The 24,953-nt window shown below is 34.3% G+C and overlaps 1 protein-coding gene across 7 annotated transcripts in view; it reads left to right on the top strand.

Annotated features, from left to right (window-relative positions):
* Positions 1 to 3,178: 3,178 nt before the first annotated feature.
* The window catches only part of LOC127835371 (ATP-binding cassette sub-family C member 4-like), a 105,869-nt gene continuing 84,094 nt past the window's right edge, over positions 3,179 to 24,953 (top strand). For 5 of the 7 annotated variants that reach the window (XM_052361764.1, XM_052361763.1, XM_052361765.1 and 2 more), the window contains exons 1-7: positions 3,179 to 3,345; positions 8,928 to 9,038; positions 9,877 to 9,997; positions 10,795 to 11,010; positions 12,949 to 13,038; positions 17,842 to 18,005; positions 18,492 to 18,617. In XM_052361764.1, coding sequence (XP_052217724.1) covers positions 3,272 to 3,345; positions 8,928 to 9,038; positions 9,877 to 9,997; positions 10,795 to 11,010; positions 12,949 to 13,038; positions 17,842 to 18,005; positions 18,492 to 18,617 — 902 coding nt within the window. In that variant the 5' untranslated portion in view covers positions 3,179 to 3,271. The other 2 variants (XM_052361766.1, XM_052361769.1) reach the window with 2 other exon arrangements.

Raw genomic sequence — 24,953 nt, 5'->3', positions numbered from 1 at the left:
CAACGAAATATTAAAGCAGTTCCATATATAGCTAGATAAACTGTTATCATGTTTGTCTAAAATAGCTATAAAGTTCATCCATTACCAAATTATGATATTTCTGTAAGAAAAAGCAACGACTTACTATATTCATGTATTTTGTATTATCATTTTGTTTAACACTAGAAACTGTAAAGTTTATGTGTAATAAAATTCTGTTCTGTTCTGTATAAACATATATATTGTGTGCAAAACTGCTTTCCTTTACAGTTCACGTTAAAGAGAATTCCATCAATAAACGATAAGTAGTTCTCTCGTTAATACAAACTTTCTTACATGTACTTAAGTGTATGACTCGAATTTGGCATTTTGGTCCTTACACAGTTTCCGAATCACGTGCAAAATATTCCTCAACTTTTGTTTATCAATGCCTTAATAAACAGTTGTTCAGTCCGATTTGATTTTGTGTCAGAATAATACTATTAAGTGATATATAATGAACTGTATTTGATGAGTGAAGTATGATTGGGATTGCAATTAAATTAAAGGACCGCATTGATCAGCTTTGTCATGTATGTGACGAGCTAGGCAGCTCAAAGAAAACAATAACCAACACTGTAAAGTGTTGAGGTATCTCTCAGTTGTATAAAAAAAAAACTCGAGTTTTTTTATCATTCACTTTTTGTCAAGCTGATGAAAACCGCGCCAAATTACCATATGTTGTCATATTGTGTGACCTATGTTACAACAAACCTGTGTCTCTTAACCGATCAAATGACATTATCGTATCGCACATCATAATGCGAAGTTTGAGATGTGTTTAATAAATGTTTTGTCTTGTATTCAAAAATAGGACTGCTTTAAAGATCCACCAAACGTCTAATTGCATGCTGACTCAATGTTTGACAAAATATTTTCAGAATGTTCAAGAACAATACGGGTATGCAAATATATATATTTGAATACTTTCATTTGCAAATACAGCACGATGTTGTCACATTCGTACGTGGTCAAGAAATGTCACAGCATCATAGAGAAATTATTGTAATGCTACTATTTTGAACATATTAAATTTTAAGTTGATAATAGCAGGTTTTTACAATTACATTAAAATAGGGTAGTATTAGAAAGGCGTTCGATATAACATTAATGTTTTTTTTAATATCAACAGTCTCGGCATTAAACGGTCACTAACATGCAATTAATTCGCCGGCTTATTTTCAAAAAACAGAGTTTATCAATATCAGTTAAATGTTTTCTTACTATATCTGAAATGAGGACATATTATTGATGCAAATATCGGTTTATATATAATAAAGACTAATGACCGGGTGCAAGGGAAGTACATTTATAATCATGCTAAACAATAACAGATAAAGAAATTTAAGTTAGTAGATTTAACCTAGAAATGTTAGATTGAGCCTTTACTGAAACAAATTAGATAATACGGTGTTTCTTATTTTGATGTGTAGTGAACTATTTATAACAAACGATTACTGCACATTTTGAGTTTGTTATGTAAAACAAACAATGGTTTGGGGCTTAAAATAAAACAAATAACGTCCCATTGCATCCATCAAATGCTAATGTTCTCTCTTTTATGAAAATAAAGTTTCGTTTGAGACAGATGCATTATTCTCGCCCATGAATAATTGTGTTAACAGCTTAGCTTCGCAATATAAAATATTATAAAAATGCCAGTACATGTATGTCAAAATATGAAAATTGCCGCGTGTAATCTGCATACAACCAAATTGAAAACTGAAATCCAATGGTGTGAAGGTATACCTGAATGTTAAGACATGTGAACGTTTTTAAATGAACAGTTTACTTAACAATACAATAAGCCATGAGCTATATATAACAAAAACAAAATCATCAACTTGGTGTATTCCTAAGGAAATAAAATTATATTTCTTAACCTTTCCAATCTGCCAAGTGAAGCCGTCAATTACACGTTTATCAATGCAATCAAGTTTTAGTACTGACAATATGCTGTTCGAATTGCTTTGTTCTTGTTGATACCGAGTAACATTTATTCGGAGCAAGACCAACATTGTATGGTTCCACAGAGCAAACCACTTAACAGAATAAATATTGAATTTGGGATAGGTCAGTACTAAAACATCAGTATATTGTTATACCATGAGCAATTAAGCGATCATCTGACATTGGATTAACTTGTAGTGCCTTGTTTGAGCTTTATGTTGTTTGAAAAAGAAAATAATAATGCTATTGAGTTTACACAGGTGAGCAGTCTACAAAGTTTGAGGGTTTTCTATTTGGACGGCAATAAGTTTATATTAAGTGAAAAGCGCACGACAAATGCAGAAGACTTGACTAACAAGTTTTTGTATAGCTATTATTATTTACATTTGTAAGAGAATATAGATCACAATTTTTTAATCATTATAAGCATTCTTTTATGGATTGTCATTGAATGCCTTAATACGTACCAAGTTAATAAATGATATCAGCTGCATGTTGCTGTCATAGGAAAGGGAAAAACTTCTACAGAAAAATTGAATTTTTCAAATAGTCGCAATACTTCTTTTACCATGTTCAGATTTTATGGTTTATCTATATAACGCAAAAATAACATCAGATAATACACTTTCGTAAATTTAAATAATACATAAATAATGATATATTCGTTTAGTTATTAGTGTGTGCTTCATATAGCCTATCACTGCGCAATCGTATCATATTTTCAGCGCAAGATTTAATATTATAATTTCAATACTCCTATCGACAAAGTATTTGATTATTGCATTCCAAACTACGTTGGTTTTGCCTCTACGCGTTGTGTTTTTCCCCTTTGCATCTGTGTATATGAGTATTTGTATTGCAATCGAAACTGTGTTGATTATGCAAATCCAGGCATTTTAATCAACATATATAATTTGATATGATATGTATGGTAAGCAAACATATGTATTATGTGTAACTGACATTTGTATATCGGTCATTTCATTTATCTTTAAAGTTACTGGAAAAGTATAATTAGTATAATAGTTTAAAGATCTATCCATGATATATCATTCGATAACGGTAGAGGTAAATATGTATCGGAAAATATATTATCTGGCGCAACCAGGCAGGATATGAATTCACGGAGTAAAGATTTATAATGTAAGTGGAATGTAGCCAAGATAGTAGGGTGAATCGTTTATGACATAATAATACTCAGTATCCGTTTTCGATTTCATAATAGCTTGAAATGAGATGTCGGCATGTTCCACCTGAATAACGATGCTTAACATTTGGTGATCGATAAAATACTTCGTTAAATATGGATGAGTCCATCAGACACCACAATCCTAACCCGATTTTACGGGCGAATCCGCTTTCCAAGTTGCTTTTCTGGTAAGTCTTTGTGTTTGACCTTAGTCTGTTAGAGATTCCGTTTGCTTTAAATAATAAATAATGAATTATTTAATATGTGATTATCAAATGTACAATGATTTAATTCAGCAATTTAAGTTTTAATTAAAACATAAAATTTTCAAAGAAATACTGCTTGAGGACCAATGGCCACAAAGGAAACACGCAATTGTAATTTGAGATGTATAAAAAAAAACTATAATGATTCCTCCAGGGACCAATAATTGATATATGAAGAAAGAACAGTAACAGCATTTTTCTGAATTTATGCAAAGAATGAAACAACAAACAATCAAGACTTTAAAATAACACTTCCAGATTTTTTTTATGAAACACTAAAAGATATTGTCTAAAAGCCGTAACATTGTCAAATATCAGGTGACCGTAACTTTGTCATGATGTTTTAGATTGTGTGGCTGTGTTGCTTCAAAGAATTGTGTTTCAACATGTGGTTCATGTTAAAATCAGCTCTATAAGTAAATATAATATTGATATCACTTATTCTCAATTTTGAAGTACATGTATTTGTCACAGGTGGTTAGCGTGTGGCTATGATATTAATTAGTGAAAACATCATTTTGAATGATAAATAATCATATTATAACGAAAAATTATACATGATGATTGTCAACTGGGTCATGCGAGTTGTGTATCCTGTTATTTCTTAAAAGTTGACCCAGCATTTGTAAAAATATTGCAAGACATATACATTTCCAGAAAGGAAATTCATTTCTGCGTTGAATAAGACCGAGATCGTAAAAATCGCTGCACAATTGATGAAGATATGGCTGTTCAGAGCGATGCACCCCTTTTTGGGGTGATTTTGAGTTGCATACCTTGTTATATATATATTTGATAGTGAATTTTTTTTTCAGAAAAGTGAATTTTTTTTTATAATATGATTATTCAAAATGATGTTTTCACTAATTAATATCATAGCAACATGCTAACCACCTGTGGTATTTGTTTTTACAAAAACACACTCACACATATTTTCCAATTATATTCAAAATCAAGTGTCTATATAAACTTACTACAAATATGAGTGCACTAAAGATCACAATATAATAATTCTCAAAAGCGGTTCAGCGTGAAACGGTATGTGTAAAACTGACTTCCCGAAACTCCATCGGACCTATGGACATGTGGGACACAAACAGTCAGGGGAAAATGGAAATTCTAAAGTCGTTTGCCCAAAATGTCGGACACAAATATTTTTGGGATTTCCCAAGTAATAAAAAGTATTTATAGAACATCAGCAAAATACACAGTAAAAAGCAGATTTTGTGAAATTCAAGTGTATTCACCGGTCAGGTAACCTGCTGTTGATTGGTCCAAAGTCTTCTTGTCAAAAATGGGAAATAATCTGTCTGTGTTCGATGAAGAATGTTCTAGAAATACATTTGGTTCCCTGCATATTGTCGACAATCAAATAAGTGCATGCTTCAAGCCGGGATGGGTACATTTGACCTTCATTCGATCGACTTTTAGTTTAAACGAAAGTTAAACAAAACAAAACAACAGCTTGCAGTTTTCAACAAAATCGAGGAACTGGCATGGAGTTTAACAGGGATTTTTAACCAGGTAATTTTGTTTTCCTTTTCCTTTTTTTGAATAAAATTTGTAGTAAATAATTTAATATCAGTTATCTGATTTCTGTAACGACTTTCAAGATCAGGAAGGTAATTTAAACAAATTACTTTTTAACTCAAAACGATATGATTAAGAATAAAATGATGTTATCTTTTCTTTCCAGAGCGATTGCCCGAGCCTGGACACTCGCATGATGATGAAGAAGACTGTGAACAAGACGACAGTGAAGATGACATAAAGCTTTAAAATAGATACGATACACATACTGAGATAGTGATTTTATTAGTGACTTCAATAATGAGGAAGTGAATGTTAACAAACTTTTTTACTTTACTGTGTTACTCCAAGTAATATGATAAAAATTAAAATGGTAAAGCAATATTTGTGTATTTCTAATTATTTACATTTTTCTCAGTTTTGTTCAAAATTTCACGTATTTTCTTTGGTCTGACATGATAACCTAAGGTCTGACAGAAAATTTCGACCAGTTAGACTAAATGTCTAACTGACGGCTGTTGAGTTTCAGGAAGTCTGATAAAACGACACATAGTCAATTGCAATTCGTTTCTCCATTAACATAATCAAAACGATCATGATTGTTTTTGTTATTTCAGTTCGTTTTCTGTCAAATACAAATTGCAAAAACCATAAATTGATCCTTATTTGTTGCCCTGAAGTTAATGCTCCTTAATGGTTCTTTGTTATTCCTTTTTGCCCAGGTTTCAAGAGAACTTTTACTTTTTTCTTCAATCTGTATCAAGATTTTGATTGTGTGCTATAAAGAAACCTAAGTACAACCTTAAATCAACTAAACTTGTTGTACAATGTTTGATTAGTTATCCGAACACATTACTTATAAATAAATAATTATATTACAGCAGAAAGTATGTACATTAAAATCTAGCATATTTATCAATCTATAGAAAGCATAAATAATTTTCTTAACAGTGAAAGAAAACCAATATATATGTATGTTAATTTTATGTACCCATGTGGTTCTGTTTAATGTAAATAGGAAATAGTTTTTTTAATTAAAGTGCACATCACTTTAAACAATTGAAAACAACAAATGACCTTTTAAAGGTTAAACTTTCTACTAAAAAATTACAGCATGTCTAAATTTAGTGTCTTATCAGTGTACTGTATTGCTGTGATAGGCTCCATCAGTTTGAAACTCAAACTTACCGATATGATGTTACGCAATAGCTCTGAAATGTTGAAATGTTCTCATGATGGAGACATGCTGAGTGTGTTATCTTAACCCTTTATCACTTAGAAACGTATTTGGACACATTTGTAGTGCTTTAGAAAGTCACATTTAATTTAATACCTTTCTTACTAAATTCAAGTTTTAAAGGCTTTATTTCCAACCCTTAATTACTGATGAGCAGGAAACAGCATAAAACCTGAACAGACTGCGAGTTACTGTCAGGCTGTTCTGGTTTAATGCTGGTTGCAAAAGTCATTTTCACTTTGCTTCTTATGCGGTGTGTGTTATCTTACAGGGACTTGTTCACAGATATTAAAAATTGAAGACAATGTGCAGACAAAAAATCAGAAATTCCAATTAGAAAGTATGCATTGAATTTAAAGGAGTGACTTTTCATAAGTGACTGGCATTAAACACCAATGACTAACATTTATAAATATAACTATCAATAAAATTATAAAGAATTTATAATGCCCTTCCTGAGTAACTTTTAAAGAATGTGAATTACTAGGATACTGTTATAATCTTTAAAAGCCTGAATTGGAGAATCATTAGATTACACTCCATATCTGGGGTTGATTCTTGACGAAGATTAAATTCTGTCAACTTTATTTGGGAATGAGATGTTACCTAGAAAATGTGTGTGTAAGTAGCTTAACCCTTTGCATGCAGGGAAATTTGTCGTCTGCTAAAATGTTGTCTGCAGAATTTCTAAAATTAGCATTTTCTTCGATTTTTTTCAAAGAATACTATCAGAATAGCAAACAGTTTGGATCCTGATGAGACGCCACGTTCTGTGTCATCTCATCTGGATCCAAACTGTTTACAAAGGCCTTCAAAATTCGGTTCCCGCACGGAGAGAGTTAAGTGCAGATCTAGCTAATGGGATTGCATTTCAAGCAAATGTAAGCAACGTGACTAAGGTCAATGCCACTGGTCCTAATTATAAAAAAACAGTTTCCACTTAATAACTTGTGTTTGGATGGAGGTATGGCACTTCAAATATGTGCGTAGATTGTTAACATGTAGACCTACATTTAGTTGTCAGTTAAGCAAGATGTACTAAAAGTTATACAAAGCAATAAAAAAAAATCTGCGCAGAAAGCGTTAATTTTTTTTATACAATTTTATTTTCTTTTTATGCGGTGCTCTTGTTTTCTTGAATTGCATAATGGCCTGTTGGATAAAGTTCAATGTAAATGACTCGAGATCCTTTCAATAAGCCTGGGGCTTTCGAAGCAATTGAGCTCAAATAAATAGGTTTAAACTAATGTTAAAACCAATTTCAATGTTGCTTTAAATAGAAAAATTGTTCCTTCTCAGTAAATTGAGTTTTGAAGGATGTACATGTATTGCCCTGGCATTTTGTGGCCTTTTGTGTGTAGTTAGATTGCATGAAACCTCATGCAGACCTAACTTGTGATTTCACAATCAATTTTATCAAAATATATTAATATATCAAACGTTTAAGATCAGTGTTTAATAAGGTTTCCATTTTTCTTGTTTTCTCAAGTAGTAAAGGTTATTTATAATTTCCCTTTTCTATTTATACCCATTTACTCTTTGTGGGAAATCTGTCCTCTCGCCAGTGTTCGTTCACCCACGATAGCTCATGCAATTTTTTTGGTCCAGGAATAATAAAGGATTGAGCCAATGCAAGATTCTAATTGGTCTTTCAATATAATTATACCCCCCTTTGAAGAAGAGGGGGGTATATTGTTTTGCACATGTCGGTCGGTCCGTCCACCAAATGGTTTCCGGATGATAACTCAACAACGCTTAGGCCTAGGATGATGAAACTTCATACGTACATTGATCATGACTGGCAGATGACCCCTATTGATTTTTAGGTCACTAGGTCAAAGGTCAAGGCCACAGTGATTCGAAATAGTAAAATTGTTTCCGGATGATAACTCAAGAACACTTAGGCCTAGGATCATGAAATTTCATACGTACATTGATCATGACTGGCAGATGACCCCTAGTGATTTTCAGATCACTAGGTCAAAGTTCAAGGTCACTGTGACTCTAAACAGTAAAATGGTTTCCGGATGATAACTCAAGAACGCTTAGGCCAAGGATCATGAAACTTCATAGATACATTGATCATGACTGGCAGATGACCCCTATTGATTTTCAGGTCACTAGGTCAAAGGTCAAGGTCACAGTGACAAAAACGGATTCACACAATGGCTGCCACTACAACTGACTGCCCATTTGGGTGGCATGCGTGTTTTACAAACAGCCTTGTTTAATATTATAATTGTTTTATTTCATGGTTAATTAACTGACCATTCTTGTATTTTTCAAGACTGTCTAGTGGACGTAAATCCGTCCTGCTGGTCTTCGTTTATTCCAACCTGTTGAGTTGTAAAACAGTTTTCCTTTATTGAACAATCACAACCACTTCATCAAATGTTTTCTGTCTATGATTGGTACTACAAATAAATACATTTTACAAAGATCAATGTTAACCCATTTATGCTTAGCTTCTAGAAAAAAGTCTAATGGCAAACAGCGTAGACCCAGATAAGACGCCGCATGATGCGGCGTCTCATCAGGGTCTGCGCTGTTTGCTTAAAGGAATTTCTGTAAGAAATATTCTAAATATAGAAATAAATATACTAGACACCCCTAATTTTGGAAATAAATTGATTCAATTTAGAAGGATGGGAGAGTCCACTAGGCATAAATGGGTTAACCAGACATTTATATAGGCGTATTCTGTGACATGTAAGAACTGGTGTTGTGTCTGCTTTAGGTGGATGAACCCATTATTCAAGAAGGGATATGAAAGACAGCTGGAAGTTGAGGACATGTACAATGTGGTCAACGAGGACCAGTCTGAAACCCTTGGCAACAGACTAGAGGAGTAAGTAAACCAGTCTGAAACCCTTGGCAACAGACTAGAGGAGTACGTAAACCTTGGTGTTTTTGGGGGATATCTAAAGAATGCTCCTACGGTGGGGATCAAACCCATGACTTCGCGTCAATGCCTTTGACCTTGATTAGGAAAATCCCTTCAAATGTCATTTACTTGTGATTGTACTTGTGATTGTACTTGTGATTGTACTTGTGATTGTACTTGTGATTGTACTTGTGATTGTACTTGTGACAGTGACTTGAGCTCTTATCTCATAGGAGAGCTTGTTTTCAACTAAACTCCTAATAAGACACTGGTCTAGTGCTGGACTGGATTGAACCAGGATTGCATAGATAAGATACATCAATATGAATCCTCTGTTTGATAGCCCACTTATAGACCTTGGGGCCTGTGGTATTCACAAAGCTTACATGGGAAATCTTGACTTAAGTTGTAGTATAGTAATGGTGGTTCTTAACCCTTTTACACATAGATACATATTTTCACGCATTTTTAGTCCCTTAGAAAGTTATATTTAATTTAAGATTTTTCTAAACTAGATTTAAGTATTCAAGCTTCATGTCCAAACCTTAAATACTGATAAGCAGCAAACAGAATTAAGGGGGCATTGTGAATTGATTGCATGAAAAACCAAGACCCAGAAATTTGATAGGCTTACTTGGGAATGGACTTGACTTTGGAAAAACCCACTAAAATAGGAATATAAACTGAACTGACCCATTAAAAATCATTTCTAAATCACATACCAATGTCTCCTGCAATGTATAATTATTTGCATGGAACTTGCTTGTTTAACACTGCTTCCTTTTTATTCTTTCCTTCACAGAGAATGGGCGAAGGAAGTGGAGAGAACAAAGGGTGGGAAACGTCAGCCCAGCCTCTTCCGAGCCCTGTTTCGCATGTTTGGGTTCGAGTACCTGCTGTTGGGGCTCATCTTACTGCTTGAGGTGTGTGGAAAAGTTATAAACAAAGACAGATTATATTAGGTTTATTTTGAATGCATATAAGTTTATTTATCGAGTTTAAAAAGCCCAAATCTTGTTTATTGGCAGAAATAACTGAAAAAATATGCATCAACAAAATTACATCACTCTAATGTGCGCTTTTACTGTATTCAACAATAAATACAGCTAAGTTTACGTCATGAGGTGTTGTTTTGTCAATTTAGATGAGATAAATAATGTTTTTCACTCTTAAGTACAGAATAGATGCTTCTGTAAAAATGGTTTAAATTAAAATTAACTGCCAATATTTTCCAAACTAGCACACGGATATTTCCAATATTATTAAATTCTCACTCATTCATTCATTTGTATTTTGACATTCAATCAATTGTAAATGGTCAATTTTTCTCAGATGTTTTATGTCTTAAAAGAATAGATCAAACGTTTTCACATAAAATAATCATTGAAATATTTAACATAAGCACTGGTACAATTTAGCTATGTATGAAACATGGATTGGACATTTTCACATAAGTAACATTATGCTTTATATGAAACATTTATTGGAAATGTTTGCATTAGTCAAATTAAACTTAATAAGAAACTTGGATCTGAAATTTTCATAAAAGTACCATTTATTATATACATAACAATTGCTCTGACATTTTTACTCTAAGTACTATTTAACTTCATAGAAAATTTATCTGACAATTTAAATGTATGGTCAATTTAAGTACAGATTTCCCCTTTTGTGACCGCTGACCCTTTATAAACAGACCTCTTTGAACTTTGACTGTCAGGAAGCCACAAAGGTCATTCAGCCCCTACTGCTGGGTGGCTTGATCCGCTACTTCACGCCGGGGTCAGGCGTCGGGAAAACTGAGAGCTACTTGTTTGCAGGAGGAGTGAGTCTATGTGCGCTCGTACTGGCGGTTACACACCACCCTTACTTCTTTGGTGTCCAGAGGATCGGCATGAAGATGAGGATTGCATGCTGCTCCTTGCTGTACAGAAAGGTAACTGGAAGTGTTGTAGAGCAGAGGTTTTTAAATTCAAACTTGGGGCTTTTAAAGGAACACATTGTCAAGGTTTTTTTTTCTCATTGGAAAAAATATGTTTCCCAAATGGGAACTAAAAATTCCCAATTGAAGGATTGAACAAAAAATATATTCTTTAAATAAATCTCAACATTTAGTGAATGTCTCATCCAACTCTATAAGTTAAACCTAAGTAAATATAATATTGAAATACTTTTTTTCTCAATTGTGAAGTATTTGTAAACAAAAAAAAACAACAGCCCTTATTTCCAAAAGTAGTCTAAAAGGAAACCATTCTTCCCAATTCAAAGGAACCCGGCCCCATTCCCAACATGGGAAAGTGACAATTTAGAGTTAAAGGGACATTGACACCTTATGTTGCTTTACAGAAAGGTAACCTGAAGAGTTGTAGTAGAGTTTAAGGGATGTTGACAGCTTTTGTTGCAAAACAAAAAGGTTACTTGAAGTGTTGAAGAGTTAAATAGATATTGACACCTTTTGTTGCTGTAAAGAAGGGTAATTGTAGTGTTGTACAGTTAAAGGGATATTGACACCTTTTGTTGCTGTACAGAAAGGATACTTGACTGGTTGTAGAATTTACTAAACCTAATCCCTCTTGTGTCTTAACACACTGCAAAATCATAGTAATGTCTATGGGCCCTAGCATCTTCAGGAAGAGGGAATTATTTTACAGCATATGTCTCATTCATTTAATTTATAAGACATAACTCATAAGTCTCTGAAAATGTAGTAATCGCAATTTGTTTTGCCCCTCCATATGGTCTTAATATCTTTGCCTTTGTTTTTCAGGAAGGTTCCTTTGTACAATAATAACCTAAAATCCTTTCGAGTCACTTGACATCGACCATAATGTGTTAAATCTATGAACACTTGTTGTTACCCTTATCAAATTTGTTACTCACTCCACTCAGTGATTTTGTTTCTTTTTTATGGTTCCCCAAATTTTTTTGGGGGAGCATTATAATAGTCGATGCTTCGTCTGTCCGTGTGTCCGTTTGTCCCTGCACAATTTTTGTCCGGGCTATTTCTCAGCAATTAATGACCGGAATTCAATTAAACTTTAAGGGAAGCTTCACTACCAACAGGAGATGTGCATATTATCAGCCGGTTATGGTCGGATGATTTTTTCACAGAGTTATGGCCCTTTGAAATTTCCTATAAACTGTACATATAGTGCAATTCTTGGCTCCCCCAACTACTGACTGAAATTCAATGAAGCTTTATGGGAAGCTTAACTACCTTGAGGAGATGCGCATGTTATTTGTGGGTTCTGGTTAGATGATTTATTTATAGAGAGTTATGGCCCTTTGAAATTTATAAGTTGCTAAACCATCCATCGTATTATTTTGTCCAAAGTTATGCCCATCAAAACGTTTCCTTTTATCTGAATATAAAGTGCAATATTGTGACAAAAAAAAATTTGGGGAGCATAACCCATCTCCGACGGTTTCTTGTTTGATAAAGTACCCATAGAATGCCCAAACAAAAAAAAATTGCATCAATTTTGCTCCAGAAGAGCATTAACAGCATGTGAACAAATGAAATGAGCATTTTAACAAAACATTTATGTTAAAAGGCATGTAAAATAATTCTTAGATGGGTGTGTGAAATGAAGAACCTAGCAATTTGTAAGCCTTTGCGTTTAGGACAGAGCTGTTTTCTACTGATGTCCTTGAATAAATTCAACACATTAGAGTTACTTTGAGACCTTGAGTTACTCGCAGGCTGTTCTGGTCTTATGCTGTTTGCACAGTGCTATTTCCACTTTGCTTCTGAGTCAGAAATTGTTAAGCACATGCATTAAGCCCTGTTTTCCCTTACTGTGGCTCATATTTAAAGATATTAAAATGTGCTACTCTCTGCATTTGATGTAAATGTCTTGCCTGTCTTTTTCAGTCTTTAAGGCTAAGCAATGAGGGCCTGAGTAAGACGACAACTGGGCAAATCGTGAACCTCCTTTCCAATGATGTGAACAGGTTTGACCAGGTTGGTTTAAATACTTTCTTTATTATGAGCTAGCACTCAATGGTTGAAACAGTGTACCTGTTGGTTGGTCCTTATAAATTGTTTTAAGATTACTTCCATGTTTCATAGGAGATAATTGAAATTGTATCCTAAAGTGTAAATGTGGAAGAAAAAGTTAATTCACTAGTGTTTTGCCTTTGCCTTTGAACATAGCTGAAACTGATGTACAAGGGTGTTAGTAACATTTGTAGTGTTTTTATAGGCTGTTCTGGATTTATGCTGATTTCACATAGCCATTTTCAATTTGCTTCTTAGTGAGAAAGGGTTAAGTTGGATGTTGACCTTTTATTGATAAACCTCTTAAGATGGGATTATATCCTATCTTATCCTTCAAGCACACTTCCTTGGACCATTCTCCAAAATCAATATCTCAAATACATCTTGTATCAACTTCATCTTGTCTTTATTAAAAAGCTTAAGCGATATAGAATCATACAGTTTTTTACATTCATACAGTGCCCCAGATAAGCTGCGTATCTGCGTCTTTCACCCTATTAAAATGTTTTAAAACGCAAAGAAATACAATATCATGCGTATTAAAAATGCAACCAATTTGACTTTAACGCAAATTCGTCAAATTTGATGTGTACAATACAATAGCTTCGATCCAAAATTCTTTGCTCGTTTTCGGAATTTTCTTAACTTTGGAATTATTATCATAACGCGTCGACACTTTCATTCAGCAAGCGCACAGATAACGGAGCAGTCAAATTTATTAAAACGCTCTGCGGACTAGATTTCACAGTTAAATAAAGGGTCTGACCAAATAATTGACGAAGACATACACGCGTTTTCAATCTGACATAATTCGTCGCTCATTGTACATGTATTTGTAAAGCGTCTGTACTTTCAGTTTCTATTAGGAATGAAATCAACATGTTTAAGAGAGATTAAAAGACGTCCGCGATTGTTGCGCCAAAATATCAGTTGATTGCAAACTTATTCGAACCAAGAAAGCAAGAGCCAAAAAGTGCAGAATAATTCATGTTATCGATTTTTTTAAAGTTTAAAGTTTATATTAAGGACAGTTTCAAGGATTAGAGATGTTATGAAACTTCAGTTTATTAAAGTTAATTATGATAGTTTACAGTTTTATTGAATCAATACAAGTGTGCAGCTTCAACAAAAGTAAAGCAGCAATGAATTTAAAATGTGCATTTTTATAAATCATTTCACCCTATTTCAAGAATGAAATCACCCTATTTTTCAAAATGGATGGGTGAAAATCTATTTCCCAAATATCATCATTGTGCAATGCAGGAAACAAGCTCAGACACAGCTGTGTTTAACATGCCAACATTCTTAAAACTACATCTGCTTTTTATTGCGCATACCAATACCATCCAACTATTTTTATGTTTGACAAGTAGAATGTTTCATGTTACCAAGTGAGAAACTTTGTTTATGTTTAAATTGTTCCAATTGTTTGAATACGTTTTTGTCTTGATATTTCGGTACTGTTATATATGGACTACAATCTTCTTTCATCGTTGTCTAAGGGCTACAATATTTTAACAGTTCTGGTCTAAATTCTTAACAATTGTCAAGTTATTAACATAATTAGCTTAAGTGTAAAAAGTTTTTTATCCCCAGCCAGAGGCGGAGGAGGGATATTGTTTTGGCGTTGTACGTCCGTCCGTCGGTCCGGCTGTCCGTCCCTCCGGCACTTTTGTGTCCGGAGCCATATCTTGAAAGTACTTTGGCGGATTTCATTGAAACTTCGTATGAGTATATATATGCATAAGAGGATGATGCACGCCAAATGGCATTGTACACCATCTGTTAAAAACAGAGTTATAGGCCTTTGTATCTTGAAAAAATGCTTTTTACTATAGGCACTTTTGTGTCCGGAGCCTTATCTTGGGAGTGTTTTGGCGGATTTCATTGAAACTTCGTATGAGTATATATATGCATAAGAGGATGATGCACGCCAAATGGCATTGTACACCATCTGTTAAAAACAGAGTTATAGGCCTTTGTATCTTGAAAAAATGCTTTTTACTATAGGCACTTTTGTGTCCGGAGCCTTATCTTGGGAGTGTTTTGGCGGATTTCATTGAAACTTCGTATGAGTATATATATGCATAAGAGGATGATGCACGCCAAATGGCATTGTACACCATCTGTTAAAAACAGATTTATGGCCCTTTGTATCTTGAAAAAATGCTTTTTACTATAGGCACTTTTGTGTCCGGAGCCATATCTTGGAAGAGCTTTGGCGGATTTCATTGAAACTTGGTATGAGTATATATATGGATAAGAGGATGCTGCACGCCAGATGACATTGTACACCATCTGTTAATTACAGAGTTATGGCCCTTTGTATCTTGAAAAAATGCTTTTTTCATTGTCAAATATAATCCCATTGTGTCAAGAAGCATATAGGCGGGGTATATCAATTCAACGAATTTGCTTGTTTTTTACTCCTCCCTGACTGACCCTATATTTATGTCAGTTACTAAAATGACCAAATTGATTATTAAATCATAATGCTCCCTCAGATTGGGAGGCATGAAGAATTGCACCTTTCCGTGCATATGTATCTTCATCATGAAGCTTTAACTCATCTCTATTAAGGGGACGGATCTTGCTCAAAATTTCACAGTTGAATGACCTAAATGTGTCAATGAACTGAAAGAAAGAAATTTCAGGGGTGGTTTGTTTGGGCAGAATTCTCGCCCTATGTCTTTATATCCTCCGTAGAATGTAAAGTCCGTTGAAGCTTTTGTTTTCAAGTCCTCTTTTTCATGTCCCCCACTTACTGTGTAGAGATGATCGTCAAGAAAGGAATTTTGGCTGCCAAAAGTTTTTACAGAATTATGGCCTGTGTCTATATCAATATAGACTATATTTTATCCAAACATTTTGCTATTTTTACTCCCCTTCAAGAACTAATCTATGTGAATCTAATAGTTTTATGAACTGTTTGTGTATAAAATAGTCAAGTAAGGAATATGACTTTGACCAGTTTTGGCTGAGTTATGGCCCTTTGTCTCAAAATTGACTCTGATCATTGAATTACCGTATTTATCCATGCATAGCGCGCAGTTTTTTACCTTCAAATTTCAAAATAAAAATTCAGTGGGCGTAATACATTGACACAACGCTTTCCTGGTTGCTAAATTGCTAAAAATCCATTTCGTAATCGTAAATCTTCACAATTGCCGCCATTTTTGTTATTGCAAAGAAACTACACCCTATAATGTTATAGACTGAAGGGGCCGTTGTCGAAACAACAAATAGCGGGAAAGGTTAGGAATGACCGGGGTAGTAACAGTTTTGACAAAAATTAAAAGATGAAAAAAATGTCTTTGTTGGTGTTTTCACACTTCTTCATTGATTGTTCATTAAAAAAAATCGAGGTATATCGATCCCCGTGCGCCGCGGTATTGTTTGTTAAAGTTTTTGTTGTCATGAAAACTCGTTGATTTACAACGCAAAACGTCTTATTTGAACTGAGGCTAATCATTTCAATAATATTTCTCAACTTCGCTTTTGCTTTATTTTGATAATTTAATCCAAAGTTTAATGTTAGCAATTCCGAAAATGTGCACTCTATGTGAATTGACAGTTTGACGTCATCAAAGGAAAGCCGCTTCCTGTCTGAAGCAATAAAGCGACAAGTTTCTCGCCGACAAAATTGGCTTCCTTTGTCTAGCAATCAACATGCCGAACCAATCATGTGTTTGTTCCTCAATGGCAATCGTCCAATTAAATAATAGCACATGCAAAGCTCCGCCTTCGAACCTTTTACAGAGAACGGAGGTGGAGTTCAACGGTTAATTGAGCAAGTGTTTTACGTAAGTTGAGTTCCGATTTGCCGAAATTACTAGGCCCTAAGCATTGAAACGACGAATACATTTATCAATGATTTTCCGATCTCTGCATAAATATGCTACTGTGCGAGTATACTACGTAGGTTACAAACCAACAATAGAGATATAGACTCGTTTTATTTTCTTTCAATAGAGACAAACAAATGAAATTTGTCAAATGGCTTTACGCCGATAACGCCAACTGTATGGAATTGAGCGTTCGGGTGTATTCTTTGTCTTACTATAAATACTTATCAACTAGACGCAGTGCAGGGGCGAAATACCGGGTCAAACTGGATTTATTGGGGAGCATCTCTTAAAGGGAAATATTTAAGTCGATGAAAAATAAAATGGGATCCACGGACGATTTGTGTAAAATTGGACATTGAGATGTTGCGGGTCTGCAGAAGATGTCATACGATGTTGTGAGCGGCAGGTAATGAAAATGTTACACTGTTCAAATGTGAGGAATAGGTAATAGTGGTTCGAATTTAACGCGCAGGGGTCTTGAAAAAACATGCGCAGTGCGCGGCATTAAGGACATAACGGTGTACTTGAGAGAATAATCTTAAAAATTGTCAAAAATATAGTGCTATGCAACCCATGCTCCTGATCGTATAAATGCTCCCTACTTTTAAACAAAAAATTAAGCGCCCGAAAAACTCAGATTAAATGATTGCGCAATATAAGAATGGCGGCCATTTTCTGCCAAATTTTCAGGTTTTTGGTCTTGAATTCTTTTTTTTCTCCATTTTGGCTTAAAAAAATCGCATGCGCGTTATACATGGTAGCGCGCTATACATGGTAAAATACGGTAGTCTGTGGCAAAATATTATACACAGTTAAAAAATAAATAAATATTTACCTTGTGCCCTTGTTTAAGATGTACTGGATTGCAAAAACATATTGAACCAAGTTTAGTTATATCTAACCTCTGTTCATTTTTCAGGCTGTGATTTTTCTGCACTTCCTGTGGGTTGGTCCCCTGGAGGCTGTAGCAGTGTTAGCAATATTGTGGCATGAGTTGGGTCCATCCACACTTGCAGGATTTGCAGTTCTCTTACTTCTGGTTCCCGTGCAAGGCTGGATGGGGAAACTCTTTTCGAAATTCCGGTACCAGCTTCTGACATTCAGTATTTGAACAATTAATTTAAATTTTTGTTTGTTTTGTTAACACAACACAATATACAATAACTTACTTAATACATTTTTCAGCGTGTAATGTTATCTTTCAGATTATTTAGTTATGTTCCCAAGATATTATACAAAAATTCTGACAATATAAAAGGGAATATATTTTTCCATGCAACTTCTCAATTATGCCTTTTTATGACTGTGTCATAAAAATGTTTCTGTCTCTACAAAAATGTTTGCCTGTATGCAGTTTCATTTATCTAAGAAAAAAAAGAAAAAAAATTGTATATAGTGTGAAAAAAATGAATGTTAAGCACGTGAAAAGCTTTCAAACTTCACTTATCAGTTTTATATGATGGCCTAACACAGTGTTACATGAGGGAAAACAGAACAAATAGCATATTCAATTTGTTTCTTATGTCCATGTCTTGGTGTATAAAATGCATTGGAATTGCTGCATTTCAGAACGAAGACAGCAAAGTACACTGACGAGCGAGTTCGACTTATGAACGAAATCATCGCAGGAATGCGCGTCATAAAAATGTACTGCTGGGAAAAACCTTTTGGTGACCTTGTAAAGAAAGTTCGAAAGTAAGCAGCATACTTTATATTGACACTATGTCAGCCATCTGGGCCGGCATGCTCAAGATAAAATTGACGATATTAAGATGCAAGATCCTGCTCAAACTTTTAGTAACAATTTAACACTTTTCCACTCAGAAGTAATGTGAAAATGGCTATGTGCAAACAGCAGAAAATCAGAAGAGCCTGCAAGTAACTCAAATACAAATGTCTAAAAAAATGTATCTAAGTGGTAATGGGTTAAATCACAACCAATTACCTGAAATTGTTTGAAACATGTTCATCTCTTTGCATTTGTCCTGTATTTTAATCAACTCCCACTAGGATTAAATGTGTTTTGCTCTGAGAAAAGGGAGCTTAACCCTTTGCATGCTGGGAAATTTGTCGTCTGCTAAAATGTCGTCTGCTGAATTTCTAAAATTAGCATTTTCTTCGATTCTTTTCAAAGAATATTATCAGAATAGCAAACAGTTTGGATCCTGATGAGACGCCACGTTCTGTGGCGTCTCATCTGGATCCAAACTGTTTGCAAAGGCCTTCAAAATTCGGTTCCCGCACTGAAAGGGTTAATGCATGTGTATAGTGTCTTCCCCAGAGTTACCAGAAACTTTCAGCTTTTATTGCATTTTTAATTTAAAGGAAGACTTTTCTTTGTGAAAATCCAGTTAATTAACCCTTAACCACTTAATACGTATTTTCAAGCATTTTTAGTCCTTTAGAAAGTTATATATATTTAATTTAAGACCTTTCTTACTAAATACAAGTTTTAAAGGCTTTATTTCCAACCCTTAGATACTGATGATCAGCAAACAGCATAAAACCTGAACGGTTACTCGCAGGCTGTTCTGGTTTTATGCTGTTTGCGAAAGCCATTTGCACTTTGCCTCTAATGGGTGAAAGGATTAAGCTGTTAGTGTCATCCCTAACTACATTTGTAGCCTGCCCAGACTGCTTAGGCTAATCTGGATTAATGGATTAACAGCGATTTTTTTTGTCCAATTGGGAAAAGTACCCGTACCGGTCCAATTGCCAAAAATTGAGTCGTGAAAACCTGAAAATTGGGGAAAATCATGTCGTGAAACCCTCAAATTGGGAAATTGGTGTATTTGATTTTATGCTCCCAAATACTTAAAAATTGATTCTGTTTTCAAGCTGTCAATATTATATTTACCTAGGTTCAAACCATAGAGCTGCACAGGGAAACTAACAAAATGTTGCATTTTCCAAAAAAAATAAATAATTTATTATTATTATATTTTTTTTACCTTAAATTGGGATTTTTTTGGCCAGCAATTGGGAAATTTGTAGTTTTTTCGTAATTAGGAAAGTGCCGTTTACCGGTACTTTATAAAGAAGGAAAAAAATCGCTGATTAAGCCCAGTTTTCCCAAAACCAGGCTAAATCGATGCTGTGGACGTATAATGTGATAGTCCTGCCCTTCTGAAGGAAAATACATAGGTTCTTGTACTCAGTTGTGGCTTATAGAAACTTCATTATCCAACTATATACACAACTAACTTTTTATGTGGTTTCCCCTAGCGACCAGCAGATCAGGAGTTTTATCCCCATTGTGGTACATCCAAGACACCAAGCACTGATTCTAACCAGGGAAAGACTCGAAAGAGAGCCTCAATAAGAATTGGATTTTTTGCTGTAACAAAGCTAAAGAAATACTTGTAGATTTAAACTAACTGACCTTGAGATTGACCTTGAATTTGTTATTATTTTGAATCAGATTGACTGAAAACAACACCAATGGGGCACGTGTGTGTTGTGTATTGTTTAAGTACAATATATTATCAAACAGATATGATAATTGTTTCTAAACACTTTGCCCATTAGAGGTAAAGTGAGAATGGCTTTTGCAACCAGCATAAAACCAGAACAGCCTGCGAGTAACTCCTTTCTTACTTTATTCACGTTTTTAAGGCTTCAATTCCAACTCTTAGATACCGATGAGCAGCAAACAGCATAAAACCTGAATAGACTGCGAGTTACTTGCAGGCTGTTCTGGTTTTATGTTATTTGCACATAGTCATTTTCACTTTGTTTCTAAGTGAGAAAGTGTTAACAAACATATTTTGTGATGCTAATTATTTTCCAAAGTAAGCAGATAATTTATTTCCTTGAAGGGACATAAATGTCCAGCTTTAATAATGACACAAAACCATTATTAAGGATATGCATTTATAACTGAATCTCGGTAAAGTGTACCATTATTGGAACAGCCTTAATATGACAATTATACAAATTAGCATTAATTATACATATCTGCATAGCAATCATACATATTAGCATAGCAATCATACAATTAAGAAAAGCAATTAAACAAAAAAGCATAACAAGTATTCAAATGTGCACAACCCTGATACACATAAGCACAATACGATATAAGTATAGACGTAAACTTGTGTGAAGCTTGTGCATATGTCTTCCTAGCAAAATGTTTGTACCTGGGATGTCTAAAAATTTAGTAAACTTTTGTTTATGGGCGGGCTTTTGTTCAGACACTGGCTTACACATGTACGTAGACAAATATTCTCTTTTTAATATAAGTTTAGATTTGTTATTTATGATAATGAATGTCTTTTCACCACAGCTCCTCTTGTTTCCTTATTATTATGTATTTAATCTTCGCCATACTGTACCAACATTTTGAGCTGTTTTATGACATAAAATATATAAATAACAAATACATTTGGTGAGTATTGCCTTTTCAATATTATATATTACTTTTCTAATTAAATGGAGTATACAATAATAATACCCATTTTGTTTGGTATTTCCATGACAACAACAAAAAATGAGGTTGATGTTTGATTTTCCCAATATCTCAACAGATGTCATTATATAGGCCTTGCCCCAATTATATAATTTAAAACAAATTGCTGCTTTAAATTTACCCATGTGTATACAATTAAGGAAACATAATAACATACTAAACATTAATTTAATTTACTTGAAGAGTTTCATATTATGAAATCTTTTGGTCAAAAATGAGTTGTTAAGGGTTAACTGACACTTTATCACACTACTTCGGTTTAGAAAGATATTACGATCTGTTCCGAAAAAGCAAAACGCATTTTTATAATGTGCATAATTCTGTTCATATTTTTAGCCAGAGCTTTAACCCATTTATGCCTAGTGTCTAGAAAAAAGCCCTTGGCAAACAGCATAGACCCAGATGAGACGCCGCATGTTGCGGCATCTCATCTGGGTCTGCACTGTTCACTTAAAGAAATTTCTGTAAGAAATATTCTAAACATAGAAATAAATATACTAGACATATCTAATTTTGGAAATAAATTGATTCCATTTAGAAGGATGGGAGAGTCCACTAGGCATAAATGGGTTTAGTGTGAGGTGTTGGTATCACTCATTGTTGCCAAGCAAATGTACTGTTCTGAATTGGTTTGAATAAAGCAATAAACAACTTGTATATGAGTCTTGCAGTTGGAAAACAGGGCTTAATGCATGTGTGAAAAGTATCAGCCAATATCAGCCTGTGCAGTCAACGTAGGCTCATTAGGGAAAACACGTTTGGACTAAACTGGATTTTTTGCTAAGAAAATACTTACTTTAATAGAAAAATATAAAAGCAGAAATATTGTCCCTGATTATTCTGTGCAGACTGCACGGGCTAATCTGTGATGACACTTTACGCACATGAATCAAGCCCCATTTTTCCAGATCCAAGCTCATATATATCAAATGTTTATTTCTTATAATGGTGAATGAAAAGAGATAAAAAATTGTAAGGCCAAACTTTAATTTTCGTTCATTGTTTGTCAGAGCATAAAAAAGCAGGTATTTGAAATTGTTATATCAACCTCTTGGTGTTGTTTATTTTCAATGTAAAATAAAACATCTTGTGTATTTTCAACAGTTTAAAAATGTCAAGTATTTGTTTTTAAGACAGTAGTGTTAGGCAAAGGTTATTTCTAATACCGTAGCTGTTAACATGACTTTAAGAAACACGAACGGTGGCTTTTATCTTTAAATTTTCTACAACACCATTTGAAAAGTAGATTGAAGAAAGTTCTTTATGGACTGCTTGTTCAAGTTGATTATGATTATGTGCATAATTTTAATTTGAAATAGGTAAATCTATACACTTTGAATTTCTGCAATTTCTTCGACTAAATCTCTGTAGTATAAAATCTAAACACTTTGAATTACTTTACTCTATAGTACATATCAGCCCAGATCTGCATAAACTTTCCTTTTTTATCACTATCCTTTTCAGGGACGAAGCATCCAAGGTCAAACTTCTTGGATACATTAGGGGTCTCATTCTTGGCCCCTTTTTCGTGTCTGTTAAGCTCATCGCCTTTTTAGTATATTTGGCTTTTGTTTATTCGGGGGGCATTTTGACGTCTGAAAGAGTGTTCGTTTCGATGGCACTTTTTCAAGCCGTTCGTCTAGCCTGTGTACTGTTCACGCCATTCGCAATTCAGTACATATCTGATTCAAAAGTCACCTTTAAAAGGATGCAGGTTTGTGTTTGGAGTGTGATCCATCTAGTTTGCAGTAGCACCAGCATGCTGTTAGTAGTTTATTGTTGTGTTTTGTATGCTCCCCGATATGGGGCAGCATATTGTTGCCATTTGTCTTAATTGTAATGTTGATGTTATCAGGTGTGGCTGGGATAACAAATGGACACATTTTTGTGATAAAAATATTCGCCCTCTCTTCCTGGTAATTTGTAACCATTTTAGATTTCAGAAACTTATGATACGCATTTGATTAAACATTTTATGCAGCATTTTTAAAGGTTGGACATACATATATTATTAGGTTGTTCCGCACTATGATTTTTCAATTATCAATTGATCTTTTGTTACAAGTAGGACATTTAAATTGCTGTTCAAATTCTTCGAAACTAGCGATCCAAATACAAAGACATTTTTTCTTGGTAGCAATGGTCATGCATGTATTATTCGGTTGTTCAGGTCTGTTCTTTCATGAATTGTTTGCCCTGAATGTTCTTGTTCCCATGGTTACAATCAACCCATTATCCATAGCCAATCTAAAGTATCGGGGAGCATCCATCAGTTTCACAGATATTCTTTTCGTTTAAATGTTTCTTAAAATTATGGATGGCATAAACTCTGGTTTCTGGTGCTGGTATTTTCAAAGGTTTAGCTGTAAAACTGAAGTGTCTGCTTTACATTTGTATGTATCAAAAAGTATAGTTTCACACCTACATCTGCTTTACAATTGTACATAACATGCAACAGTTTCACACTTTAATAACCAATACATATGCATACTAAAAATATTAGTTGAACGGTTTCATATTAAATCTGCATGACTGTGTTCCTTATTAACACTAGTATCATATTTATGCCCCCCTTTAAAGAAGAGCGGGTATATTGTTTTGCATATGTCGGTCCGTCTGTCCGTCCACCAGATGGTTTCCGGATGATAACTCAAGAACGCTAAGGCCTAGGATCATGAAACTTCATAGGTACATTGATCATGACTGGCAGATGACCCCTATTGATTTTCAGGTCACTAGGTCAAAGGTCAAGGTCACAGTGACTCCAAATAGTAAAATGGTTTCCGGATGATAACTCAAGAAGGCTTAGGCCTAGGATCATGAAACTTCATAGGTACATTGACCATGACTGGCAGATGACCCCTATTGATTTTGAGGTGACTAGGTCAAAGGTCAAGGTCACAGTGACACGAAATAGTAAAATGGTTTCCGGATGATAACTCAAGAATGCTTAGGCCTAGGATCATGAAACTTCATAGGTACATTGATCATGACTGGCAGATGACCCCTATTGATTTTTAGGTGACTAGGTCAAAGGTCAAGGTCACAGTGACACGAAATAGTAAAATGGTTTCTGGATGATAACTCAAGAATGCTTAGGCCTAAGATCATGAAACTTCATAGGTACATTGATCATGACTGGCAGATGACCCCTATTGATTTTCAGGTCACTAGGTCAAAGGTCAAGGTCACAGTGACAAAAAACGTATCCACACAATGGCTGCCACTACAACTGGCAGCCCATATGGGGGGCATGCATGTTTTACAAACAGCCCTGGTTATTTCTGAATTTTGTTTACTGAGATACACAAGTTTCACATTTAATTCTGCTTGATGTTTTGTTTAACTATATACAATAGTTTTACATTTAATTTGGCTTTTCTATAATAGATGCAATAGTAAAACTGTTTCACACTTATATCCAATTGAAATTGTGTTTGTTAAATACAAAAGTGTCAAATTTATTTATGTTTTAATTTTTTTATTAGAAGATAAAGTAGTTTCATAGTGAAAGGGGCTTTTTCACTGATTGTTAAAATGACAATTTTACAACATTTTGTCAC

This window comes from Dreissena polymorpha, chromosome 6 (assembly GCF_020536995.1).
Source record: "Dreissena polymorpha isolate Duluth1 chromosome 6, UMN_Dpol_1.0, whole genome shotgun sequence".
NCBI lineage: Eukaryota > Metazoa > Mollusca > Bivalvia > Myida > Dreissenidae > Dreissena > Dreissena polymorpha.
This window is presented reverse-complemented; position numbering and strand designations above follow the sequence as displayed.